The sequence below is a fragment of the Centropristis striata genome, chromosome 13 (assembly GCF_030273125.1).
Source record: "Centropristis striata isolate RG_2023a ecotype Rhode Island chromosome 13, C.striata_1.0, whole genome shotgun sequence".
Lineage (NCBI taxonomy): Eukaryota > Metazoa > Chordata > Actinopteri > Perciformes > Serranidae > Centropristis > Centropristis striata.
This window is the reverse complement of record NC_081529.1, coordinates 17,398,812-17,423,539: the sequence shown is the minus strand read 5'-3', so window position 1 is coordinate 17,423,539 and position 24,728 is coordinate 17,398,812. Positions and strand designations below refer to the sequence as shown.

At 41.3% G+C, this 24,728-nt stretch overlaps 1 protein-coding gene across 2 annotated transcripts in view; it reads left to right on the top strand.

Moving 5' to 3' along the window:
• Positions 1-24,066, top strand: part of lasp1 (LIM and SH3 protein 1) — a 32,037-nt gene extending 7,971 nt beyond the window's left edge. The window contains exons 2-7 of one of the 2 annotated variants that reach the window (XM_059347709.1): positions 1,728-1,822; positions 8,546-8,630; positions 14,792-14,899; positions 18,293-18,371; positions 19,472-19,578; positions 20,645-24,066. In XM_059347709.1, coding sequence (XP_059203692.1) covers positions 1,728-1,822; positions 8,546-8,630; positions 14,792-14,899; positions 18,293-18,371; positions 19,472-19,578; positions 20,645-20,818 — 648 coding nt within the window. In that variant the 3' untranslated portion in view covers positions 20,819-24,066. Of the gene's footprint in view, positions 1-1,727; positions 1,823-8,545; positions 8,631-14,791; positions 14,900-18,292; positions 18,372-19,468; positions 19,579-20,644 lie in introns of both variants that reach the window. The other variant, XM_059347708.1, reaches the window with a different exon arrangement.
• Positions 24,067-24,728: the final 662 nt, after the last annotated feature.

Genomic DNA, 24,728 nt, shown 5'->3' with positions numbered 1-24,728 from the left:
CCCTCAGACCCCGATGGGTTGTATTGGGATAAGGAGTTTGCATTTGAAGGCTTGGCCCAGTGTGTTTGGCTGTGGATCACAGCTCCGCTGAACAGAGCCCAGACTGGGTCTCCGCTGTGAGCCTCCTCTTTTCTATGCCTAAGCACAATATTGCTGGCTCACAGCTACAAACACCAATGTCAGACACACATAGACTTGCCTATTGTCATCGCGCACCACCCTGGGTGGTCTGCTACATCCAGACAGAACAGTCAAGACTGTTCTTTAAACCAGCCTGAAGCCATATTCTTGTTTGATAATGGAAGGAAGTGAAATGCCCATTGTGCTTTGTTTGGTCATGTTTCCATACAAAGCGCTGCCATGATTGTGTCTACTGTCCGTCTGCAGCTTTTCAGTAAACGTCAACATCCTGGTAATTTATTGCCAGATGTTTATCACTGCTGTAACATATGCTATATTACTAAACTGCATCACTGCACACAGAGACATGATGGATTTTTCCATTCGCAGTCCTGTGTCTTGTCCTGAGAAGACTGTGTGAAATCGGACCGGCATTTTGCATTTGAGTGAAACATGAAGAAATTGATGTTGAACTTTGACATGCAGTTTTGTCCTCTGTTTTGAATCGTTCTTTTCTGCAAGGTTTGTTTTCAACATTAGTGTTTTGTGTGTGGGCAATTGCTGTAGAAAGTGATAAAGAGTGGGAGAAAGGGATGACAGAGCACCCGGAGGCCATGTTAATAAGGACTCCCTCTTTCTTTCCCTCCCATTCTTTCTTTCTCTCTGTCTTTGCACTCCTCTCTCCCTTTCCTTGACGATAGCAGGAGCAGCCAGATCATTGCTTCACTCTCTGGCGTTTTTCTCTCTCTTGCCCACCCCTCCCTTCCTCTTGCTCTCTCCAGCTCCTTCCTTTCATGTTTCCTCCCTCCTTCCAGTTTTCTCCAATCCTCCCTCCCTCGATCCTCCTTTGAACCCTCAGGCCTCAGATCAGCCCAGTGCCTGGAGAGAAAAGGAAAGGAGGCAAGAGGGCAGATCGGTGGGTGGGAGGAAGGGAAACAGGGTGGTGAGGGAGATAGAGGCATGGCCCTTTATGAAGATGCATAGGGGAGCTACAGAAACATGCAGGCCTGCAGAGATGAGAAGACGGTCAGAAAGGTGGCTTTCAGACCAAGCACTCTCTGCAGCACCAACTGAAAACAACAATGTTGTAGTGTATGTGGAAAATAAAAACTCATACTGCACACATACATTAAGCTAAGAATAAATGTGTGAAAATGACCTCAGATAAAATCATGAAACCACAGATCCAAACGTGTCAATCACAAACTTTGCAGCGCCTTCCTCTCCGCTCTCAACGGTGCAGCTAGCCACATCTACTTATAAATAGTAACCAGACAATTTGTAAGCAAAAGGGGACGTTGTTTTTTTTTTTGCAACTGTTCAGTGGAAGCATACACAAACTACTGTTCCCACTTTGCTCCACCTTTTTTTCACACAGTCTTAACAGTTGCTATTCTTTCTGTTTGTATCCAGCTCCAGTCCCTGTGTAACCTCAAGGGAATAGAAAGTAGTTCTGGCTTTATTCATTCAATTAGCTTTCCTGTGTTAGATGGTGTATGGGTTGTTTTCTGTGTGTGTGGTTCTTTTGGAGGCTTCGTTTAGTGAAACAAATGTCTGAAATCTCTCCCTTCTCATCAGTTTGTGTCTTTTGTGTTTTTTTTTTACAGTACTGGCACAAAGGATGCTTCAGCTGCGAGGTCTGCAAAATGACTCTAAACATGAAGAATTACAAAGGCTTTGACAAGCTACCATACTGCAATGCGTAAGTTGTCCCTAAAGTCATCATATTATGCATGTCAGTGAGCATATCCCATGCTTTTCTACTCAACCGGTTCAGCCTGCATCCCAAAGACACTGACAGCAGTGTTTAATCTGTCCACAGACAGAAATAGGACTCTCCAAATGTGTGTGTAATCATGTTGCAACCCAACTAAGGCCCCTTTCTCCCTCCTCTGCTATTTATCAGTGACTATTCCAGCTCCCCCCTCAGAGAAAAGGCCTATATGTGGTGTGGGAAAGTGCCTCCCTCCCTCCTCCTCCTCCTCCTCCTCTGTGGGGAAGGGGGGGGTATCAACAAAGGAAATTCCTAAAGTTCCTCTACAGTGACACAGACAGACACACTGAAAACTAGCATGTCCACTCACGCTTCAGCACATACTCACACACTAAAGGCTCATCAGGAATCCATGGAATCCCCCTCTGCCATTACTTATAATGATTTTCTCCCCCTCTCTGTTGTGTGTGTGTGAGAGTGAGAGAGTTGTAGAGGGAGTGCATGTTCTGAGAGGGAATGCAGAGAGAAGGCGTTGCTTCATGTTCTGACAAGCTCTTTTGCATTTTTCCTGAACTGCCATTTATTGCCAGGAAAATAAATCAACACGTCATGCTAGCATTGTCATTCTCAACCCCAGTGGAAACAATATAGTAGAGTGGTAGCTTGTGGTCAGCTGTCTTCTACAGTAATTGGCTTCCTTTATGATTAATACCAGGGAAAGTTTATTTGTTCAGAGTCTGGAGTAAAATGGCATGTAGCTGTATTTTTTTTCTGTGTCTTGTAAATGGGGAAACTGTAAGGGAACATTTTCAAGGAGCATTATATAACAATTCTTGTCCATATGTCTTGACCAGGGCTGCACGATATCGCAGAAAAAACTGACGTTGCAATTCTTTCCTGTGATATATTGCAATTATAAAAATACCCTCCAGGAATGAATTTTCACCCTCTTGGAGGATCCAAGAAAATGCTCCCCTGAAAGGAATTTTTTGCTTTACATTTTTATGCATCAATCTGGTGCACTTTGAGAGCAAAATTAAGAGAAAGCATGGAAAATGAGACAAAGTCTGTGTGTTAGGAAGGGTCGAGCAGGATACCAACTGCATCACTGCAGACCCCTGAAGCACCTGGTCCGACCCAGTTGACAGTCAAACCATGAACAGGGGCCTCTCCCTTTCTGCAGGGAGAGAGGGCTTCTCTTACTTCTGGCCTTTCTGAGCCAACTTAGAGCAAGTCATGGTGCACTGCTTGATTAGTAATGGAAAATGAGAATTCTGCAAGTTTTCAGAAAATTGTAGCATGACCAGTTTCAGTTAATTTGCCTTATTTGACATTGCACATCCTGCAATGTGACTACTGCACGCATCTCCATTGTCGATGCTGAAACAATATGTCGTGCAGCCCGAGTTTGGACCTAGATTTTTATTTTTTTGCCCTGCTGCAGGTAAAGAAGATGCATTCAGACTGAATGCAAACCAAAATTTTCTCATGCTGTCTTCATTCCAAATTTGGCTGCAAGAATGTTTTGTTGTGTGTGTTTATTAGCCACAAACAGCCATTAAAATATCCATCATCAGAAGGTACAGGTATCTGCAGCCTCCTAACAACAGCCACTGACAGGGTGTGACTGAAACTTACAGCAGTTGTAGCAGTTTGCCGGATTTTCCTCAAATCACATGCTTTTGTCTGTCTCTATATTCAACAAATGGATTCACACCACTCAGGATAATTGCACATTTTCTCTCTCAAGTCAAAATGTTTCCAACTCAGTGAAAGGTCACATTTTAAACTGCCACAATGACTACATCTGATAAGGAAAAACCTGACATGCATCCAAATAATTTCCAGGATAACCAAATGTGTTTCTGTTTCTGGAGTGCAACCTGCTCACATGTGGATACAAGCATCTCATATACAAAATGTCTTTTTGTTTTTACAGAACTATCATTGTAGGACAGCACAGATGTTATTAATAACATTAACAGGGGCTCTGTTTTATTCTGTCGGTAAGGCAACATGCTCAATACCAGCAGCCTGAAACTGAAGCAGCTGAATGGAATTGAGCTCTCGTTGCTTTAATTATTTACACCTGTGCTTTATCTACTTGGACATGCCATTGGCCTTGTTCAGACTGCCAGCCAAAATCCGATTTTTAGCCCATCCAGATTGGAACTGGGTGGCTCTTTTGAAGTCTGAACAGTCACAAATCACATGAAATCCGATTTTTGCAGACCGGATCGAAACCACCTTCGGGAGGTAGTTTCAGATCACATTTGGACAGATGCGTCTCAGTCTGAACCGCTCCAAACACTCAGATCGTTTTTTACTGTCCGTGACATCACTCTACGCGGCACGCGTAGCGCCGGCAGCGCGGAGACGAGGTGTCGACCGGCAGCCGCGCCCGACTCATACGGGCCGACGGGGGTGTCCATCCGCCTGATTTCTCCCCTGGTGCGTCTGAGATGTTCTGCACCTCTACTGGACAGTGATAAGGCCAATATACTGAGGTGACCTGCCTCCATCATGTTTGTTGTTTTAGTTCTTGTCGGCGTTGCAATTATATGACGTCTGACGCCGTTACGACGTCAGACGCTCTGACGCCGTTACTATAGCAACCTGTCAGATCAGTCAATAATGTGGCCCAGTCTGAACAGAGCCATATCCGATTTGGACACTTGCTAAAAACAGTGTGGACAGTCAGCCCTGAAAATCTGATTTGAGTAGGAATCTGATTTGAATCAGATTCGCCTGCAGTCGGAACGCAGCCTTGGACATGCCATTGTCTCCTGTCTAAAAAGGTCTTCCTGTGCTTTATTCTTACTTATTTTAACTGTTCAGGGATTGAATTTGCCTCATAGGAACACTATTGATTATATGATTGTAAACCTCTAAACAAGTAAAGCCCAGCGCCTATCAAAAATACAACACTTTCAGATGTTACTCTTAGTGGTTAACATCTCTGTCCTATCCTACTTCAAGTCTTTCACATTTGGTTTAAGGTGTCAGAACATTACAGGAGATGCCGTCAGTTCATTTCTTCGTTTCCACAGACTGAAGCAGCTTCTTCTCTTCCCTGTCCCCCCCGCTCCCCGCACCAGCAGGAGCTGGGCCCTTCAGAGCCTGTTTATTATGCCTCTTTCCGTTTGTTTAAAACAAGCCTTGTTCGAGTAAACATCATCAGTGGAAGAAGCTTCCCGCTTCAGGAGAGGAATTCAGACTATGTTCTCGGTCATTATTCTGTGGGATAACTACTTTATCATTACTCCTCTATATTTGTCCTTAGTAATTGATATAGGCGTTGTTTGTTTTTACTTTATTCCCACCCACCTCTTCCCTGAGAGTCCCATCCCTGATTAGATGCTGGAGTCACAGGGGTTGGGGGGGGGGATTGTGGGAGATTTAGTAGGGCAGATAAGTGGACAGAAAAATTCTTCATTTCCCTGAGACTGTGGAAGCCATTTGCGGGACGCTGCTCTAATGACTGATAGTCCCGAAATTAATTTGAACATCAAATGTGGTGTTATTAAAGCTTGTCACAAATGTCTTGATTTAGTGTTATCATTTAAACCGACTGTCAGCATCTTCAATCATTTGTTCATATGTTGTTTAAGATTAAAGCCACTTTCACAATGTGACATGACACTGCTCTTCTGGGTTGTGCAGCTCTCATTGAAAGATGTACGAGCCTCATTGTGTAATGGATTCTGCCAGTCACTTTACAGCAGACATGTTGCTTTCTCTTTCTCCTTCATCATCTCAGCCTCCACCAGCTACAGCTCCTCTACTGTGATGTGTTTTGATGACACTTGTGTCCAGAGTTTTCATGTGGATGAAATGTTCCTGCTGAATGATTCATTACAACCTTTCCAGGTCTCACAGGGTCAAGCCGGCCACCACATCTCCTGGTTCCACTATGCAAACAGGCCTCTCCTCCTGCACAGTAGGCGGTTTGTGTGTGAGTGTGTGTGTGTGTGTGTGATTACACATGCGTGGCCCCCTCACTCCCAGCAGTACCTCCCCCCCTCCATTTTGATCACTCCCTCTTTAGCGTTCACAGGGCTAACTGAGTTTGTGCATGTGTCACCCACTCCCGTCTGCGACTTATTACCTCGTTATACAACCTGACAGATAGATGAGTGTTCTTGTGACTCACTCATGGCCTCAAACAGGCACGAAAACGCAAGCATGGTTGCGCAGACACATTACAAGATCCCACTGAGTCACTAAGCTCACATCTTCAACCCTGTTGTGTGTTTGTGCAGCAATTTACTGACCCTTAAGTGCAAGGACAGTTTCTAAAGATGCATAGAAGATGACAGGAATGCTGTTAGCACAGATGCTGGTGGTGAGGGTGTGTGGATTGAACACACAACCCTCTGCTTTAGATGAGCAGGGGTTGTTAGACGCAGTGATGCTCTCTGAAAGGAAGTGTGTTCCACCACAAACTAGACACGCCCAACTCTAGAGAAACCTGAAACATATTCATAGTTGCCAAGCCTTTCTAACGGGAAAGTCCCCAAAAACATAAAGGAATACTCTGCTGGTGAAATGGACTAATGGGCCAAAATGTATGACGGTCAGTTAGTGAAAGTTGCTTAATCTGAAGCATTTAAAGCAAAAAAACTGATAGGTTCACACTCAAGACAATATTGACTAATAAAAACTGAAAGCCCCATCTAGAGTCAGGTTTTTAAAGGTATTGATACTTCAAAACATCGTCGATACCACATTCTGTTAATTATACATTCGATTAGTATTGAAAGTACCAAAAACAGCTCTGCAATCAGATTTTCAATCCAAGGCTGCACAGATGAAGCCTACAGTTAGAAATGATGCATACAAACATTAATGTGTTGGTATGTTTTCCTTACCAGCACTGTGTACAGGTTCTTAATTTTGAAAAAGGACAAAGGAAAATATTTTGTGTGACTTGGACTTTTTGTCTTTCTGCTGTGGTATCATTTTTTAAAAGTTAAACGTTTAAAATTCTTGTATAAGCATATATATATCGTGATAACCTTAGTCTAGACCTAAAAGCCAAAGATAGACATTTGTAGTGTCACAAAATGTAGATTTTTAGCCGTGGAGCCTTGTTTTCAAGCAAATGTAACAAAGTTATGAGTTATGGAAGTTTGCCGTACAAATGAAAAAGACAGAGTGCTGTGTCTTTAATTTCTGTGAAAAGATATCTCACAACAGTAAAAGAGTAGCATCATTTGCATTGTTTTATCAGCTTATTCGCAGCCTGCCCTGCCTCAGCTGCTAACGTAGCAAACCACCACATCTGTATGTTGCCAATAGTTTCCTTTTCAGGAAAATAAGTGCGAGCAGTTACAAAAGCAGAGTGTGAGCGTGCACAGACCTGCATGTGTTTGCATGGATGAAAGCAGGGATCAAATGCTTGGGTTTGTTGTATATCACAGAGCTTGAAATGCCAACATGAATCAACTTCTCCAACGACGTTCATGCTCCGCTTCCCACTCTTTGAAATTGGGGGTTTCTTTAAAGTGGCTCCTGTATCTTTTTTTTTAACAGTACTTTATGTAGAATAGGCCAACCCACAATCCTTTTGTTAAAGTTTTTTTTAACATGCCATAATCACACCAGGACCAATGCTACTTCAGTTTGTTTACCATGTTGTCAAGGAAATGGTAAACATATTGCCTAAATGGGTTACCCAGAGGCACGGATAGTGGTTTGAGATTTTTGAGGTCACCCATCACCCTGAGGCAGGCTGGGAACTGCAGTCCATATGAGCTGTTAGATAAGCTGTGAGGGCTCTTCTCTCTCCTACTAGATTTAAGCCACGTGTTTCTGCTGCCTTAAGGATCACACTGAACTGGCAGGCACCATTATTTGTGAACGGCTGATGGCTACTTGTGCACAGAAGCCTCCAGTGTATAAAAACACTGACTTATGCCTTGCACGCACCAACCATTGACAGCAGTTTAGGCGATCAATAATAAGCGTGCGATGAATGGCTTTTGGAAGGATGCTTGCTTGCATGCGTGCACGTCGTCTGCGTGTTTCTGCTTACTTGTGTGTATTTATGTTTGTTATATCTGTTCCAGGCAGAGCATTTTTTTTCTCCAGAGCAGTAGGAGGTCGGGGTGGTTATGGCTCTGTGACTGTCAAGAAAATTCCCAGGATCCATTGAGAAAAGAGCCTCGCCTTCACGCTCTGCTGAAAGGGGCTGCCCATGACATCATTCACACTCACCCACTGTCTCTTTGACCCTGTTGCTATGTCTGTAGCGTGCTGTTTCTCTTCCTGTTAGCCCCCTTACAACTGTGCCTGTGTGTGTGTGTGTATATGCACAAGTGTGTGCCTGTGTTTTGTAAGCATGGAAAGCTTTTTCCACACCTGCTATGGCTCACCTCCAAAACTCTGCAACCTTGAGGCTCTCATCCCCCCCACACAGCCCCTGCCTGCACTTCCTCTTTTTTGGACTACCTTGGCTCCCACTGACAGAGCATTGTGTGTTATACTGACATGCTTTTTGTCTACAGGGGCTCCTAACTCAACCTAAGGACCACCTTGAATAACAAATGCCCTCACTGTGGGGCCACAGACTGCACACTGCTTGAGTTATACTGTTTTTTTCTCTTAGAGTCTAGGCCTGTGCGTCACAGTGGGAGTAAAAGCTGGCATCTGCCTGTGTGTGTTTACTGTGTGCTGACATGCTTTGCTGTTTTGTGTTTATTTTTTTAGACACTACCCCAGGACAAACTTCACCTGTGTGGCTGACACTCCAGAGAACATCCGCCTCAAACAGCAGAGCCAGATGCAGAGCCAGGTAACTCTCACACCTGATAGTAGGAGACTTGGAGGTCCATGATCATGTCATAGCAGTTTGCAGCAGTTTGGACCATTTTTATTCCCACATCTGTGTACAAAAAGTTGGAAAAGCTACTGTAGAGCAGATAATAAATAAAAAACACCAAAAGAGCTTAAACAAAACTTGCTAAAGAAGTCCACTGGAGACCAACTAAAACCATTAGATCTGGTAAATGCCACTTAGTTACTTTGATGCTCACATTGATTTTACATTAATTAAACTTAGCTGGAGCTCAAACCCACTCTGGTGCTGTGGATAAGCCTAACAATGAAAGGGAAACTCTGATCAGGATGATACATAGGATTTTATTGTTACCGTAAGGGCAAAAGCTTCTGCCATGAAAAAAACAAAACTTGACGATCCAGATGTATGTTAGTTAAGCTTCCACTGTTATCAGTTCAGTATCTTTACTGTCAACAGAAATACAAAAGAAAACTGGCATCCCTCAAATAAATTTAAAAGTTGTGCAGTTTGGAAATGAAAACGTCTCTTGCTTAAATCTGTTTTGCAACACTTTCCATTTCCTTTCATCGCCAGTTAAAGAAGAAAAAACGCTTGTTACATCACACAGCATTGCTGCATAAATGTCCTTAAACTCGAGGTATAACAGGGTTCTCTGTCTTGAAAGCTTAATCTTAGCCGTTATGTTTTCAAGGTTATGTTTTCAAATGTTCATGAATTCGAATGTACTTTTAAAAGCTGTATGAATCCTGTAATAACCCCCATTATCATTTTAGTTCAAATAAAGCAAATAAAGGACTTTCAGTTGAATTCTGTAAATCTGCCGAAGCTTGAGGTTTAGCTCAACCTGAAAATTTGCCTAATTAGAAACAGGTTAGTATGGACGAATAGTTTACAATTAAGCTTGACCACATTTGAACCTGTTTGTGGAACCTGTATATCCTGAAAATCACAGACCGGAATCATTAACATAAGTGTGGACAGATCAGGCTGTCTGTGATTGATCAAATAAGCTCAATATTCTGTGATAATCCTTTTTAACCAGTGCTCTTCCAGCCCTCTTGTTTCACACTGCTGCTCTCAGCCGTGTTAATGTGTCAGGCTGTCTTTTGTATGCCTTTTTATGACTGTTGCAAACTGGATTATAGCCTAATAAATTTCACGCTGTTCATACCATACCATGTTTGCTGTGACCCAGTAAGGATGTATAATTCCTTTCCTGGCTTCCTTGTTGCTCTACATTCTTCTACAAGTGTCCTGAACATAGATCCTCCCAAATTACCTCTGCACCTATTTTTCTTCACATTAGCCCCCAGTCGTAGGTCCCCGCCTGATTTTTAACCACAGAAAAAACTACTACAGCTCTTCCTCCAGAACCTAAAATAACAAAGACCCAAATATATTCCAAGTTATAAAAAAAAAAAACTCATCAGACCAAAATATCCATCTGAACTGGGTCATGTGTTATTGCCTTGATAAAGATGGCTCTGATAGAGAGTCATCTGGAGAGATTCATGCCCACCAGTGGACTTTTAACAGTGTTTTCTTTGGTTGTTATCTGTAGCTGAAAAAACGCATAACAAATCACAGGAATCATGGCTATAAAATTTTATTTATGGCGTCAAACTAGTTGCAGACTGTCGTTTGGCCTGACGGCTGTCATGTGAGGTTTCACTTCTCTTTTTTGTGCAGTGGTGTCTGGTGCATGTTCTTTTAGTATTCTAGGAACTACCAACTAACATTTAACCATATGAAAAGACATTGGAAGCAACATGAAGCACTTTTAGTCATTCTATCAGTCATTTGGTCATTCACTTTCACTCATTTTGAGCCTCATTAATCACCCAAAAACTCTGCAAGATCCTGAAGGGACTGATGTATTAATCTGGACGGTGGAAGGTTCCAGAGGGAAAAGCTGAAGGAGAGGCTTGTTTTCTCAGCATGTAGCAGAGGAGAGTGTTGTCCAGAGAGGAGGCAGGGCTTATCAAAGAAAGCACATCCCTCGTATTATCCCAGTGTCAGTGTCAAGCACTACTGTGTGTGTGTGTGTGTGTGTGTGTGTGTGTGTGTGTGTGTGTCTGTGTCTGTGTCTGTGTCTGTGTGTGTGTTGTGGGGGCAGTGGTCGTGTGGGGAGGGGGATAACTGAGGGATCCAGAGACAGATGGTGTTTTTCTACATGGATTGTACATCTTAACACCCCCCACAAATACTCAACCGTACACCAAGAGGCGGTCATTATACTAATGGTTTATCATAGTCACTTAAGATTTTGATTATTAATACACAAAAGATGCTTGTGTGTGATGGAATCCTGCAATAATGAATAAAGACCAGTATTCTTTGCCTCCTCTCCGCAGTAGCACTGTCACACATAACACATATCCAAAGCTTTTAACAGAAGTAAAAAATTATTTATGATTAAAAAGTTCCTTCAACAACAGGACACAGTTCAAAGTAAACTGAGTCTTCTCCGGACAAGTTACATATAAATATAATTTATAAATGTTGTTAGCTATTAATTTTTAATTATTTTTTATAGTCAGCAATTGACTGAAACTGAACAGTAATGATGTTCAGTGATATCATTTATTGAATTTGCTGACAATGTCATACATTGTTTGTATAATGTCTATAATATGATTATATTTTTTTGTTTTTTGTTTGAAAAAGTAGCTTTCTTGGTTAATTTGCAAAGTGGTGAAGAACCGATGCACAATTCACACAAAAAAGGGTCTATTTTCATTCTAGCAAAAAAAAAAAAAATTATTATATCGGCTGCCATATCGGTTATCGATTAGTTCCCGCCCTTCTTAAACAGTATCGGCATCGGTCCCAAAAAGCCCATATCGCACAGGTTCTAATTTCACAAAAAATAAATAAAGTTTTAAGAGAAGTTGATTAGTCTGAAATGATTTAAAGTTCCCTTAAAAAATAAAAAGGGATAGACAAAGATGACTTAAATATGCTTTTGAGTACAGAAACTGGAAAAAAAAAAACCTGCTGCAAATCAACCAGACTCGCCTAAAGAAAAAGTAATTTTTAGGGAGCTTCTTGTAAAACTAAAAAATATTTGAGCTTCATTCGTATTTTGAAAATATAATCCAATTTATACCCTCTTTCTTTTGATTTAAATAGAAAATTCCAATTGATAATTAAAAAATAAAAATGAATATAATAAATTAAAAAAAACTACTCGTGCCTACATGCAGATATGTTAAGATGCTTGTGATGCTTGTGTGCTGCAGGATTATTGCAGTATTATTGTTCTGTACTCTTTGCGAGCGCGTCTGGAAGTTGAAGGTGTTTGTGCGGCCATCTAACCCCTCGCCAACACCGCTGCTGCGTTGCTACGGAAACCCTATTGCTATGGTAGCAGGGTAGAGGTTTGTCACACCTCATTACAAGACTTTGCAGGGGGAAACAGAAAGAAACAAGACGGAGAGAGGGAGAGAAATAAAGAAACCGGAGAAAACGAATTGAGGAGGAGGAGAAGGAGAGCAATGAGGCGCACATGAGTGACGAAAAAAAGAGAAGAGACAGGAAGGCACTAACATGGAGAAAGAGGGAGGGAGGGAGAGAGAGAGGGAGGGAGGAGCGCAGGGTGAAAGAGGAAGAGATAAAAGTAAATCCCCAGAGGAAGGAAAGCTAGAGGAATGCAAATAGAAGCAGAGAAAGATTATAATGAGGAAGAGCTCCGGCTCTGTGGGATGACAGTCTGTTGCTGTTGAGGCAGTAAAATATGAATGAATGAAAAAGGAAAGAAGGGAGTGAGGGTGGGGAAGGAAAGCAGAGGCATGATTGGAGGAGAAGAAGCTGTTGCATAGAGCTCAAAAAGACAAAGGAGATAGACTGAGAAATAATAAAAAAAAAAAGGGTGGGAGGATCATTCTGATGGGAGCGGACGGAGAATGAAGGACAAAGATGGGTCGAGGCCACATTAATCTTCTCCATGACTTATCTTTGTGCACAGGCTTGAGAGCCGTGTATAATTTCCCGTGGAATTGAGGATCAGCCATAGTTTTCACCCAATCTATCAGTGGACGGCACATATGAACGTATCTCACACACACACACACACACACACACACACACACACACACACACACACACACACACACACACACACACACTCTATCTGTGAATCACAGCCATGTCATGTCATCACAGGGCGTCGGGAGAGGAGAGGAGGATTGGTCAGCACTCTGTTCAGCAGTGTCAGACATTATGTGGATGTCTAGGCGGTGGCGGGGGGAGAGCGTAGAGGATGGAGCTTTGTTTTCCTGTGCGAGGAGGCTCCATTCTTTTGAGGAGTGCAGGAAATTGGTGCAGTCGACCTGAAAGCAGGAGTGAGGGTTCGGCTGGCGTAGAGGGGTGGAATCAAGTGATTGTTGAAATGTCATAGCATGTGCCGAGGAGATCAGTTGGACAACAGCCAGCCATGTACAGCTGTGTCTTTCAAAATAAAAAAACATGTACCTGACTTCCTGTTTCAGGTCTGTCAGTTGGTGTATGGTTCTGGGTTTCGAATAAAGGTGGAAGAAGTTTTCAGATCTCTTACTTTAGTAATAATACTAATACCACACTGAAAAATTACTCGACTACAAGTAAAAGTCCTGAATTCAAAACTTAGTAAGTAAAAGTACAAAAGTATCAGCATCAAAATGAGACTGAATGACATGATCATTTTGAATTAATCATGTTTTTTATGTTAAATCTTGACCTGAAAAGTAACTAAAGCTGGCAGCTAAATGTAGTGGACTAAAAAGTACAAAAATTGCCTCAAAAATGTTGTGAAGTAGAAGTATAAAGTTACATAAAATGGAAATACTAAAGGACAAGTACTTGAGTAAATGTACTTAGTTACATTCCACCACTGGCAGAGAGGGAGAGCTCGGTGTTTTAATGTCTGATACTCATCTGACGCTGCATGGGCTGGACATTTCCTCCTCTGGCCTCAGGGTTAGGATAGGGTGGGGAGGTTGGGAAAACACACACACACACACACACACACACACACACACACACACACGAACACACTGTTCATCACACACTACCTCTCATTATGACCATATACGGTTGCTGCCACGTCCTGTATGTAAGGCCTTCACTCCTCAGCAAACAGGAAGTAAACGTCACCGCAAAAGACTACGCAATATAGGTTGTGTCAAAGTTGCTTTGCTTTTAACATACACACACACACACACACACACACACACACACACACACACAGCTAATGCCTACTTCAGTTATATTTAAGCTGAAGAACTTAAAACCTCCTGTATACATGCTTTTTAAAAGTTTAATTATTATTATTATTATTATTATTATTATTATTATTATTTTTAATAATAAAATACACCCTGTGATACAAACCGGAAAAAAAAGGGAAAAACATTAAATATTTATCCGTACATGCAAATGCATACATAAACACACATGTACAAACACAGATATTTATATGTACGTATGTAAATTCATGCACGCTTCCAGATCTGCCTACATTCACATATACAAATGAATTAAAAATGGTGTTAATTATGCTTACTAAAGACGCAGTATGCTGTGAAGGAAGTGTTGATTGTGTAAGGTTACCACTTAGTTTGTTATATTATCGACTTGAGTGTTTCAATCTTCAGTTAAGAACTTGCATAATGAGAACATGCTTCTTTTCTCTAGAGGTGACATCGAACAGTATCAAGCTTTAATAAAGTCAACAGTAAAACCATTTTCCTCCCGGCTGTAAAAAAATTTTTTTAGGGGAAATGGAAGCCTTTACTGGGCAAATTTCAGCTCAATTAAAGTATTAAAACTATTATAAAAAAATAAATGGGCCTCTGATACCCCTATAGGTGAACAGCATTACATTCTTTATTTTTTTGAGAAATAATTATAAATTCAAACAAGCATCAAAATCTCATGACTGAGTCATCCTTTGTGATTTTTCTTTAATCTGTATATGTTTAAAGAATCTAGGTCAGAGCATCTATAAATAATAATTTATGCAGCATTTGTAGGATTTTCCTCGTTGACTCACCCGAATGCATTGAAACTGCCTGTGCATTTTATCTCATCAGCCAAAATGTGTCACATATTGTTTGGCTTGCATGTTTTCAACCCCCTTTGTTTTGTTTCTGACTTGAATCTTGTTTGTTCTGCAGGTTCGCTACAAGGAGGACTTCGAGAAGAATAAAGGGAAAGGTTTCAGCGTGGTCACAGACACGCCGGAGTTGCAGAGAATTAAGAAAACGCAGAGCAATATCAGCAATGTAAGTGTCGGCGAGACGATCGCCCCTCACTCCACCCTGTTTATGTAACAGAACAACTCTCATATTTTCAGTATTCTGACAGACTGAACATTTAGAGCTCTTCTAGTGCTGTTTTCCTTCATTAGAGCCCAGTGTGACACTTCTCTGGTGCGGGTTGATTAGTTTCCCTATATCACTATCATCTCTTTGCCAATACTGAGCTGACAATTCAGAGGAGGATAATTGGTCTTTATGAAGTGCACAAGAAATGGTCCTTGCCTTCCTCAAGAACTGCTTATATCAGCTTCAGGTCGTTCTTATCTGCTGCATAGTTGAAGATGAAACTTAGTACTTCTGTTCGCTCTGTTAAAAGGACTATATAAAACTCACCACCAGAACTTTTTTAAACATGCATCTTTATTGGGTTGTTAATACACAAGAAATGTACATTTAAAACTACATGACACCAATTTTAATACATGATAACAATAATTATGATTTTTCTGTATTAAGTGTATTGCACATAGGACGACTGATGGCACCTCAATTTCAGATTTTAGAAATGTCTTGTTTGCTCTGTGATACTACATAATTAATAATCATTAATCATGTTAATCTTCCAACAAAGCCGTAGATTTAACAAAAGAGAAATTGGAATTTTTAAAAAAATATCGGAGCTATTTTCAACACCAGAACTTTGATTGTTTTCTTTATTGATCAGCTGCAGAGTCACCAGATTTATTTATACAGTCTTTCAGGGGTTGGGCCGCCCCGCCCCAACTACCAGAAGAGGAATTATTGATTTAATTTATTAATTTATTATAATAAATAGATATATAGGTATTAAGCAATAAACTTAACACATCAGCTTGAAATTATTATTCTTTTTTTTGTAAGGTTTTACTTTCACACAGATGTAGAACAAATACAGAATAAACACAAGAAAATAATAATATGAGGGCTATAAAAAATATCGGCTCACAAAGCCGTATCTCTTAATCATGCATAGTTCAACTTCAATTGTATCCATTCATTTTGCAGTGGTATTATTCAATAAGATCAGATCTTTTCATTCATGGATGTTTATCTTTCAAAAGGCTGAGCATTAATAGCTTCAGTTATGGCATACAGATTTGTGGCAAGATGCACTTCTACAGAAGCGTATGCTGAAACTTAAACACAAAGTGGTCAAATATGATTTAAGTTAATCAAAAAAGTAGCAGACGCCATCAATCTTGCTCTGGAACACCTAAAGAGCATGAAACCTGACTGAGAAAAGGACTAGCCGTCATTTGCATCTTGTAATAAAGGTAGCGCCCTTGTATTATGATCGTTACGGTTAATGCTTTGAAACGGCCCAGGATACACATGTGACTACACCCGCTGTGTTAGTACAGATTATATGCAAAGTACATGGAAATTAGATTAATTTGATTATATTGATAGGAAGTATAGGACCAGGTTGCCTGCGGCCTTTATAAATGAAGAATTCCCTTAACTATGAGGGGAATTATTCCTCGATATGACTGATACATTTAAACCAAGAAATTATAAACCCCCTCTTTACTCCCCGCCAAGACAGTTTATATAAAGGAAACACAGTTTATAGTAATGGACTTCTCCTCAAATCACTCTCCACATGGACCACTCCCCTCCTCTCCCCCCCAGCTCCCGTTATTGATTTGCCATTTCTCTGTAAATACAGAACAGCCATGTCGAAAGGCATGCAGTATTTACCTTGTTTTCTCACTCTGCTTCAGTCAGCTGTAAAGTTTTTTGTCTTTTTCTCCATGCAAAACACACACTCAGACACAAAGCGTATGTCATTACACATAACCAGCTTTGCACTGGCCTTGCTAATGACATAATTAGTGTGGAGGGTGATGGGTAATCACTGCTTTCATGTGGGGGAAAGATCTTACATGTCTAAGATCAAGGAAATGTGCAAGGCAGAGAAGGATGCACATATATTACTTGCATTTATGGGCGTGCACGCAAGCCACATCTAGATAAGTAGAAGTGCATTATGGTGGGATGGATTTTGGCGCATCCTAAAGAGTTTTCAGTCAGAATTGAAAAAACATCTGCTTGCAATTAGTTTGTCGTTCATAGTCAAACATAAGGGAACCACTCCAGATGAATTCTACTCTTTCTGATTGTCCTCCTCCCTGGAAATGCAGAAACAAACCAGTTTATTCTTAGAATGTCAGCAATGTTGAGCCTTTCACTTCTACGTGTCCTGACTTGACTCAGGACTTTTCAGTCTTGGTCGACTCCATTAGTTGTCACCTTTTGTCAAGCAGCAAAGATTGGAAAGTACAGCAGTACAGAGGGGGGGGTTTAGTTCAACAGCAGCTTTGGCACTTCCTGTCAATACACAGACACACAGACACACAGACACACACACACACATAGACACACACACACGCACACACACACACACACATAGACACACACCATCTGCTTGACCTGCTCCCTCAAAACAAACCGAAATAATCTCACGCACTCTCACTTAGCATATTGCACTTAAGAACAGTCGCTGTGTTCTCGCAGTCACTCGCCTGACTGTTTTTGCACAAACACTCCGTCATCCCATCCAGGCCCGTGAACACACTCCTCGCTGGCCCCCGCCGGCACAGTGGGCTCTTTGAGCGCCGCTGTAAGTGAGGACAGAATCAGGGTTGTAAATCTTGACCGAGGCACTGTGAGTCAGTCTGTTATCAGCCTGGTAATAAGGGGTGGACGGGTTATTTAGTGCAGTCATAGAAGAGAAGTCACTCAGTTTCAGTTTCATCAGTGTGGCCTTGTTTCATGCTGTAACACTGAATGCAGCCTTTGTCACACTGGCTGGAGGGGTTGTAGGTTGATCACTTGTAGTGCAGGTGCTTTGTTTAGTTAATTACTTAGTTTAAAAAAGCTCCAAGGAAAATGTTACACTTGAGGGAGTGATAATGTACATGAATTATGTCTAATTTTGCTCTGCTTAGTCATATGACCCCCCCCCTCAGCGTTTCCTTTTGAATCGAGCTGGCTCATTCTTACCCCGAGCGCTCAAGCTTCTAGTCAGTTCCCTTTTTTTTTTCACTTCACCTGTTCTTCCTGATGTGTCAGCGAGGGTTGCTATGCGACTCTGAGCTCACACTACTTCCGGCCGCCGAGATGTCATTTCCTCTCAGCGTCAAGCTGCTTCCCGAGGCTGTGCTTGCACGTAGCGCGCCCCACCTATCGCCACAAACACAGGGGGGCTGGAGAGCAAGTGGGAGACCTCTGGTGGATGGAAAATTAACTGCATTCTGTGAAGGCTTTATATTAAAAAAAAGGATAACCACACCTGTAGATTTGGAGCTTTTGTGTGAAGATGCATGCACCCTGTCTTTATCTGTGATCTGATCTTCCACTGATTGTCTCTTGCAGGTTAAGTACCATGAGGAGTTTGAGAAGAGGAAGACAGGAGGAGAGGTCCCACATCAGCAACCATCTAACCCCAGCCCAGGTATTCTTTCTTGGCAATCTCACTCAGTTTAGAGTTAAGGAAGCAGCAGTAAGTAGTTGTAATAGTAAAAGTAGTAGGAGTAGAAGAAAGGACATGTTTACAGATAGATTAGTTCCCGCTTTTTGTTTTGGTTGAACTTTAACCCCCCTGATAATTACATTAGACATGCACACAGTTGCTTTGTCTTTGCTTGGCTCCAACCCTGCCACAGGCTATATGAGCTCACCTGGCTGGGTATTGCATTGTCAAGCCACTCAGGGATCTTGGTCGTAACTTGTTCGCTGCCATATTAATATGTGCATTGCTGCATAAATTCCTGTGTTTATAGGTAAGGGAAGTTGTGCATAATGTTACCTTAAACGGTTGGTGAACGGCAAATGAATTCCCGGTTTAACATCTTTCACCACAAAGGTTAAGTCCTGGCTATTAACAGACCAGAAATGCACCCATTATTGGGTAATGGTCTATTGCGTGATGGGTATTTTAATGCATTTCCATGTTTATAATGTATTGTGGTTATATGGTGCTAAAAGCTGTATATGTTAATTACACTGTACATGTGAAAGCCCGGCTCAGCAGAAGAGTAGAGAATTAGAAAACACTATACACTGTACATCAACTTCATGCTTTAATACTGGAATGTTGTTAACTTGGATCATCCCCATCAGGTAACATGAAATAAAAATAAATAAAGGAATTTATACGTTTGCGGATCAAGTTAAAGATTATTTGTTGATGCTCAAAATTGGCAACTTTGACGCCTTAAATATGAAGAATTTTATGTCAGAAAGTAGTTTGAAGCATGAGGTTGCAGTGAAAAAGTTTCTTCTGTTTGTATCTTACATGCCTCATTGACACGTAAACACAGAAAGGTATTGTTCAGGAGGTTGTGCAACAAGGAAATCAAGGGCCACTGCATGCTCGTCTTGGCTTGCCTTGTTTTTGGATTCATCACTCTCTGAGTGTCAGAAAGCAGACACACAGATGGGGCTAATAGCATGAATTTGCTTTATATGGATTGTAAATTGGAGACAGAGTAGCAATAACTTTTTTCCAGCATATTAATCTGTCCTCCTTCTCTCTGTTCTGTCTTCCAGCAGCTTACCAGCCGCCTGCAGCCACTCAGAACTTCAACTATGAGCCCACACCTGCACCAGTGCACCAGGCGGCCGCTGCCCCGCCTCCCAACACTGGAGGAGGATCAGGGGTAGGTTCTCCTTTGGTTCCCTGGTTGTTACTGCAATTATAAAACAACATTTTTTTTGTCAATTCAATATTGACAGGAATCACCTGACTCTGTAAGTCAATGCACAACTTTTTTGATAAATAGTTACAATCACTTAAGTCTCCTTTATTAAGCCAAAAATGTTTTTCTCAAATGTGGATATTTGTTGGAATTTTGTCACCGTCTTAACTGAAAAGTTTGGGGTTTTGGTCTATTGGTCAAACAAGCAGGCTTTAGAAAATCTTTTTTCATACAATTACCCCTAATTTGAACAAAATTGCTCTGATGTCTGAGTCAAAACATGCCACTAAATTCTATTATAATAATAATATTGTCCACTTTTAACTTTTTTTTTCTTAACTTCTTCTCAACTTTAATTAAATTATTCTCAGAACATTTGAAAGCCAGTTTGTTTACAAAATACCACCGTTTTTTTAAAAATTGCATTACCTTCAGGATTGAAAACGCTAGAATGATTTTTTTTTCACAGTCTGGAATATATCAGTGGTTAGCAACATAATTTAGTATGATGCATGGTGGTGCTACATGATACAGCAGCAATAACCTGAGTATAAAACCAGGAATATAACGTATATAATATATTGAGCAAACATGAAAAAATGGTAAAAACTAAAACTGAAAGCCTGATATAGTATAATGCAGGATTATGTGCTTTAATGGCGCTAGGTCAAAAAAATTGTGGCTTCAATGGGGACATTTTGTGCTTCAGGATCTGAGTGTCTGTATTCTGGGTACATATTTTATTATAGATATATTATATGAGCCTGGGTTTAACTTACACCATTCCCAAAATAAATGCCCTATGCATTTACAGAGCCAAAATGACAAATATACAAAATATGTCAAAATTATACATTTAAAAAGGCAGATATTATAAAATATACATTTAAATTATACAATTAGAAAAGAGTGATGGCATTAACTGCTTTACCCTCACTCTTACGTACTGTCAATAATTTCTGTTGCAGCAGTCAGTGCCTGCAGCAGCTGTCATGAGGAACTAAGTGATACTTGTTGTCGTCCACAGAAGCGGTACAGGGCCGTGTATGACTACGCCGCTGCTGATGAGGACGAGGTGTCCTTCGTGGACGGAGATGTGATCATTGACGTGCAGCAGATCGACGAGGGCTGGATGTACGGCCGCGTGGAGCGCACCGGCCAGCTGGGCATGCTGCCTGCCAACTACGTGGAGGCCATCTGAGTGAGAGGGAAAGAAAAGGAGGGAGAGGAAAAAGGAGGAGGTAGAGAAAGGGAGGGAAAGAAGGAAAGGAAAAGCCCAGTGCCATCTCATCTTAACGCCGCTTTCTCTTGATTTTACTCTTGTTCCCTAATCTGTCCTGTGAGAACCCTGAACCCCCACCCACCCCCACCTTTCCCCCTTCTGCACCCCTGCTCTGCTCTCACTGTTCCACCACAAGCACCCTCTACCTGTCTGTCTGTCTGTCTATCTGTCTGCCTGCCTCTTCTGTCCGTCTGTCCGTGCTGATATCCGTCTCTGTTTGGATGTTCGTCATCCTCCTTCCCAAACCTGGCTCTCCACTCTCAAGTGCTGTCACAAGTGGAAAAATGAAAGTCTTCTAAAAGAAAAACTCACAGTTCATTGCAGTACGTCAGGGGTCATGCCGCGTAACACAGCTTCATCCCTGTTACAGCACTTAACAATCCATGCACAACATCATGCAAACATGTAAGAAAATGTGAAAAAAAAGCCCCCTTTCCCCCTCACGAGTCAGTCAACACAGCTGCAGACATTATTCTGTGGAGAAGTTTGAAGTGTGGGTAGGTGTGGCATTTTCAAAGGCTTTTTTCATTAATTTTGCAACGTGATCTTGGCCAGACTGGAAACACAGTGTAGAATCTCAGTCTATCAGAACTTAAGCTTGAATATTTTTGACTTGTGTACATTCCTTTAACCTCTAACCCTGTTGCTGTTGCACCAATAAGCCAGTTATCAGTCTTAACAGAGAGGTTTTTAATATATTTATAGATTGACACACATCTCGCCATTGTGTGCTCGAGTAGGCGCCCTCGTGTTCAGCACTGCATCGTGGGTATGAAACTGGAATCGTAGCCTAACTGAAGAGCACCTCCTGTCGTTGCCTTCCTCGGGCTTGTCGGATACAGGAGGGATCAGGGACAAGTTAGGGGACATTATCAGTCCATCTCTTGCAGCCACACTGAACACATCAGTCGGTGTGGACGCACAGTGTGTGTGCACCCTTATTCCTGTTTCTTGCAGCCTGGATGCCTTCAGTCCTGAGAGAATCACAGAGTTATGGTGATCAAACAGTTTGGAGAAAGGAGATGGGAACAGGTCAAGTCCTCCCCCCCTTATATCACCATTTAATAAAACACATTCATAAAAGAGAAGGCCAAGCACAACTCTTTATTGTGAATCTTTTTTTTCTTTGTTGTTTTTAATTCATTACACTTTTTTTGTGAGTGAACATTCCAGTCTTTATTTTCCGTTTAATGTGAGAGAAATTGTTCAATCCTCGGCTGTGGTAAACGTTGTTCTCATGCTGTTCTCCCTTGTTATTGTAAGATTCTTATTTTCCCCAAAAAAAACTAAACAAAATACTCAGTGTATTAAATAAATAAATAAATAGATAAACCAGTAACTCAATTCATGAACCAAGGCAGGAGTGATTATCTAGATGTGTGCAAGCGCAGTGTTAGATTTGTTGTGGGATTAATCAACCTGCAGTTTCAGGTCAGAACAGAGCTGGCAGCTGGGTTGAGAAATCAGCCCAATGCTTGCACGTTCGAGCCTGTTTCTGATCAGTGGATCTCTCTTATGCTGTTAATATTCTGGAGCTTCTAAGAAAGAGTCGTGTTAACGGATGGCATTTAAAACAAGCATAAGATCATTTTTCTTGTCCACAAAACACTGAAAAAGCCAGGCATGTCAGGGTCGAGCACTGATGCAAGACAGGAAGCTTTTTCTTTTGTCCATCTGGCAGGAGAATCCCAAAATTGTCAACTATTTTTGATATCTGAGCAGTGAGTCAGCACTAAGATGTTTAGAAGATTGGTTCATTAACACAAAATCAAGCATTTAAGTTGCTGGCTGTTAAACAGAAATGCTGCATCATTCCTTCCTCTAGATCTGTATTTCTGTGAGGACCTTTTTATATGATTTAAAAAAGAAGATATTTTATCATTTCTCAGTGGTGTAAATAATCTCATTGGCCCCTGACCATACACACATATCCCTCCTTTTCTTGCTGTTTCATTCTTCTGTGATGCACTGTGACTGCCACAGACATGAGCGATCAGGGCGGTGCGTTTTTAAGGTGGCGTGGTGTGGGTTAGGGCGGGGGTGGGACAAAAAAAAGTTCAGCTTTATTAAAAGAAAAAAGGCTCTCACTATGTAGCTAGATGACATTGTACAATTGTATATGTATCATAAAGGTAAGTTAGGGAAATGTTTTTACAGGTCATGGTGCTCTGGGAAGTGGCTTGCCTGCAGATTAAAGTGGTTCATATTTTTTTGTGAATGTGGCTGAAGGGGATGTAACATGACTAAAAAAAAAAATCCAGTTTGGTGCAAGTTGGTGTTGAAAATAAAAAAGATTTTGCAACTTTCTAATGTGATGAATTGTGACCGTGCAGAAAACAACACCACAAACAGGTTTGCCAAACATAAAATGAACACACTGTATGTACGCCTGTATTTTGCATTAACCTCTTCTTGACAACAGGACAAGTTCATTTGCAAAACAGATGCTAGACGGGAAAAGCTGTTTTAGAGCTCACAGTGGTGTTTCGCTTGGGTAAACTGAAGAGTTGGGGGTTTTTGGCTTGAAGTGGAATGATTTTTTGTTCCTGGCTTATGATGATGTTTGCTCAATTTAATTTAAAAACAAAGCTACTGGCACTAGTAGCCTCTGTTACTCTCTGGATCCAAACTTTCTTTTGTCTTGAGGGTGATGATTCTGACAGTTGGTGTTCTGTGTTAAATAAAAATAATGGCCAAAGGCAGACCAGTGCTGTGTGAGGCTGTGTGGCTCAGGATGGATTTGTTAAGTCAAATTTAAGTTTGAAGTGATGAAAGTGTGCGAAGCTGGGTGGTGGCGGTCTGATGCTCCCCGACTGTGAGGCACAGCAAGTTGTTTGTCTGACCTGGATATTAGTCAGGAGTTAACCTCTTTGCGCCAAATACCGCTCTTCTGCTCTGGCATCACTCATCTACTGAACCATAACTTCATCTCATAACCCTGTTTCCATTCAGTTTCTGTCTAGTATCCCGTCTGCTGAGATCCCCTCTTTCCTTCAACCTTCATTGTAGGCTCCTGCGCTTCTGATGAATCATCCCCTGCTTCTATGATACTGGTTATATACTGTAGACTTCGCAGAGTGAAATCTTGTAATCCACAATCGCGTTCGGACCGGTTTTGTGCGTTCCATCTTAAATCATTTTGTTTTTTTGTATAATTTTGTTATTTTTTAAATGAAAAAAATAAATATACCATATGCACATTGACATTCATGTGTATTCAAAACTCATTCTGAATACACACTCAGAATTAAGGACCTGATATCATCTCCTGTTGCCCTGTTACAGCACTTCAAATTGTACTTATGATTCTGCAGATTCAATAAAATGTCATTTTTTCTCAGACTGTTGTTTGTGCTACGTCTCATGTTGTGCAGTGGGACAAATTGTCTCCCTGTCCCCGGGCCAATGACACCAGTCACACAAGTGTTGCCCTCTGACTGTGAAGCCAACCCCAGATTCACTCACATTTAAATTTTTCAACCGAGGCACATGGTGGCCACGTTCTGAGACCAGTTCTTCACAGTTCGAAAAACTGGTTTCAAAAGTGGCACCAACTCTTTGCTGGTCTGGAACCACGAACCTCTTACATCAGAGGAGCTTGAGGCAGGAATATGGTGGACAACAAGATCAACAAAAACATTGTGACCGCAACTTTTAAGCTTCACTATGGACGTAAAATCAAGGCAGTGGTCCGTGGAGGAGACAAACTATCTCTCAGCAGTATGTTATTGTCGTTGCCATGCTTGAAGTTGGTGCTAGCATTTCAAGGAAATGAGACATATACAGACATATACAGGTGCATCTCAATAAATAAGAATATCATGGAAAA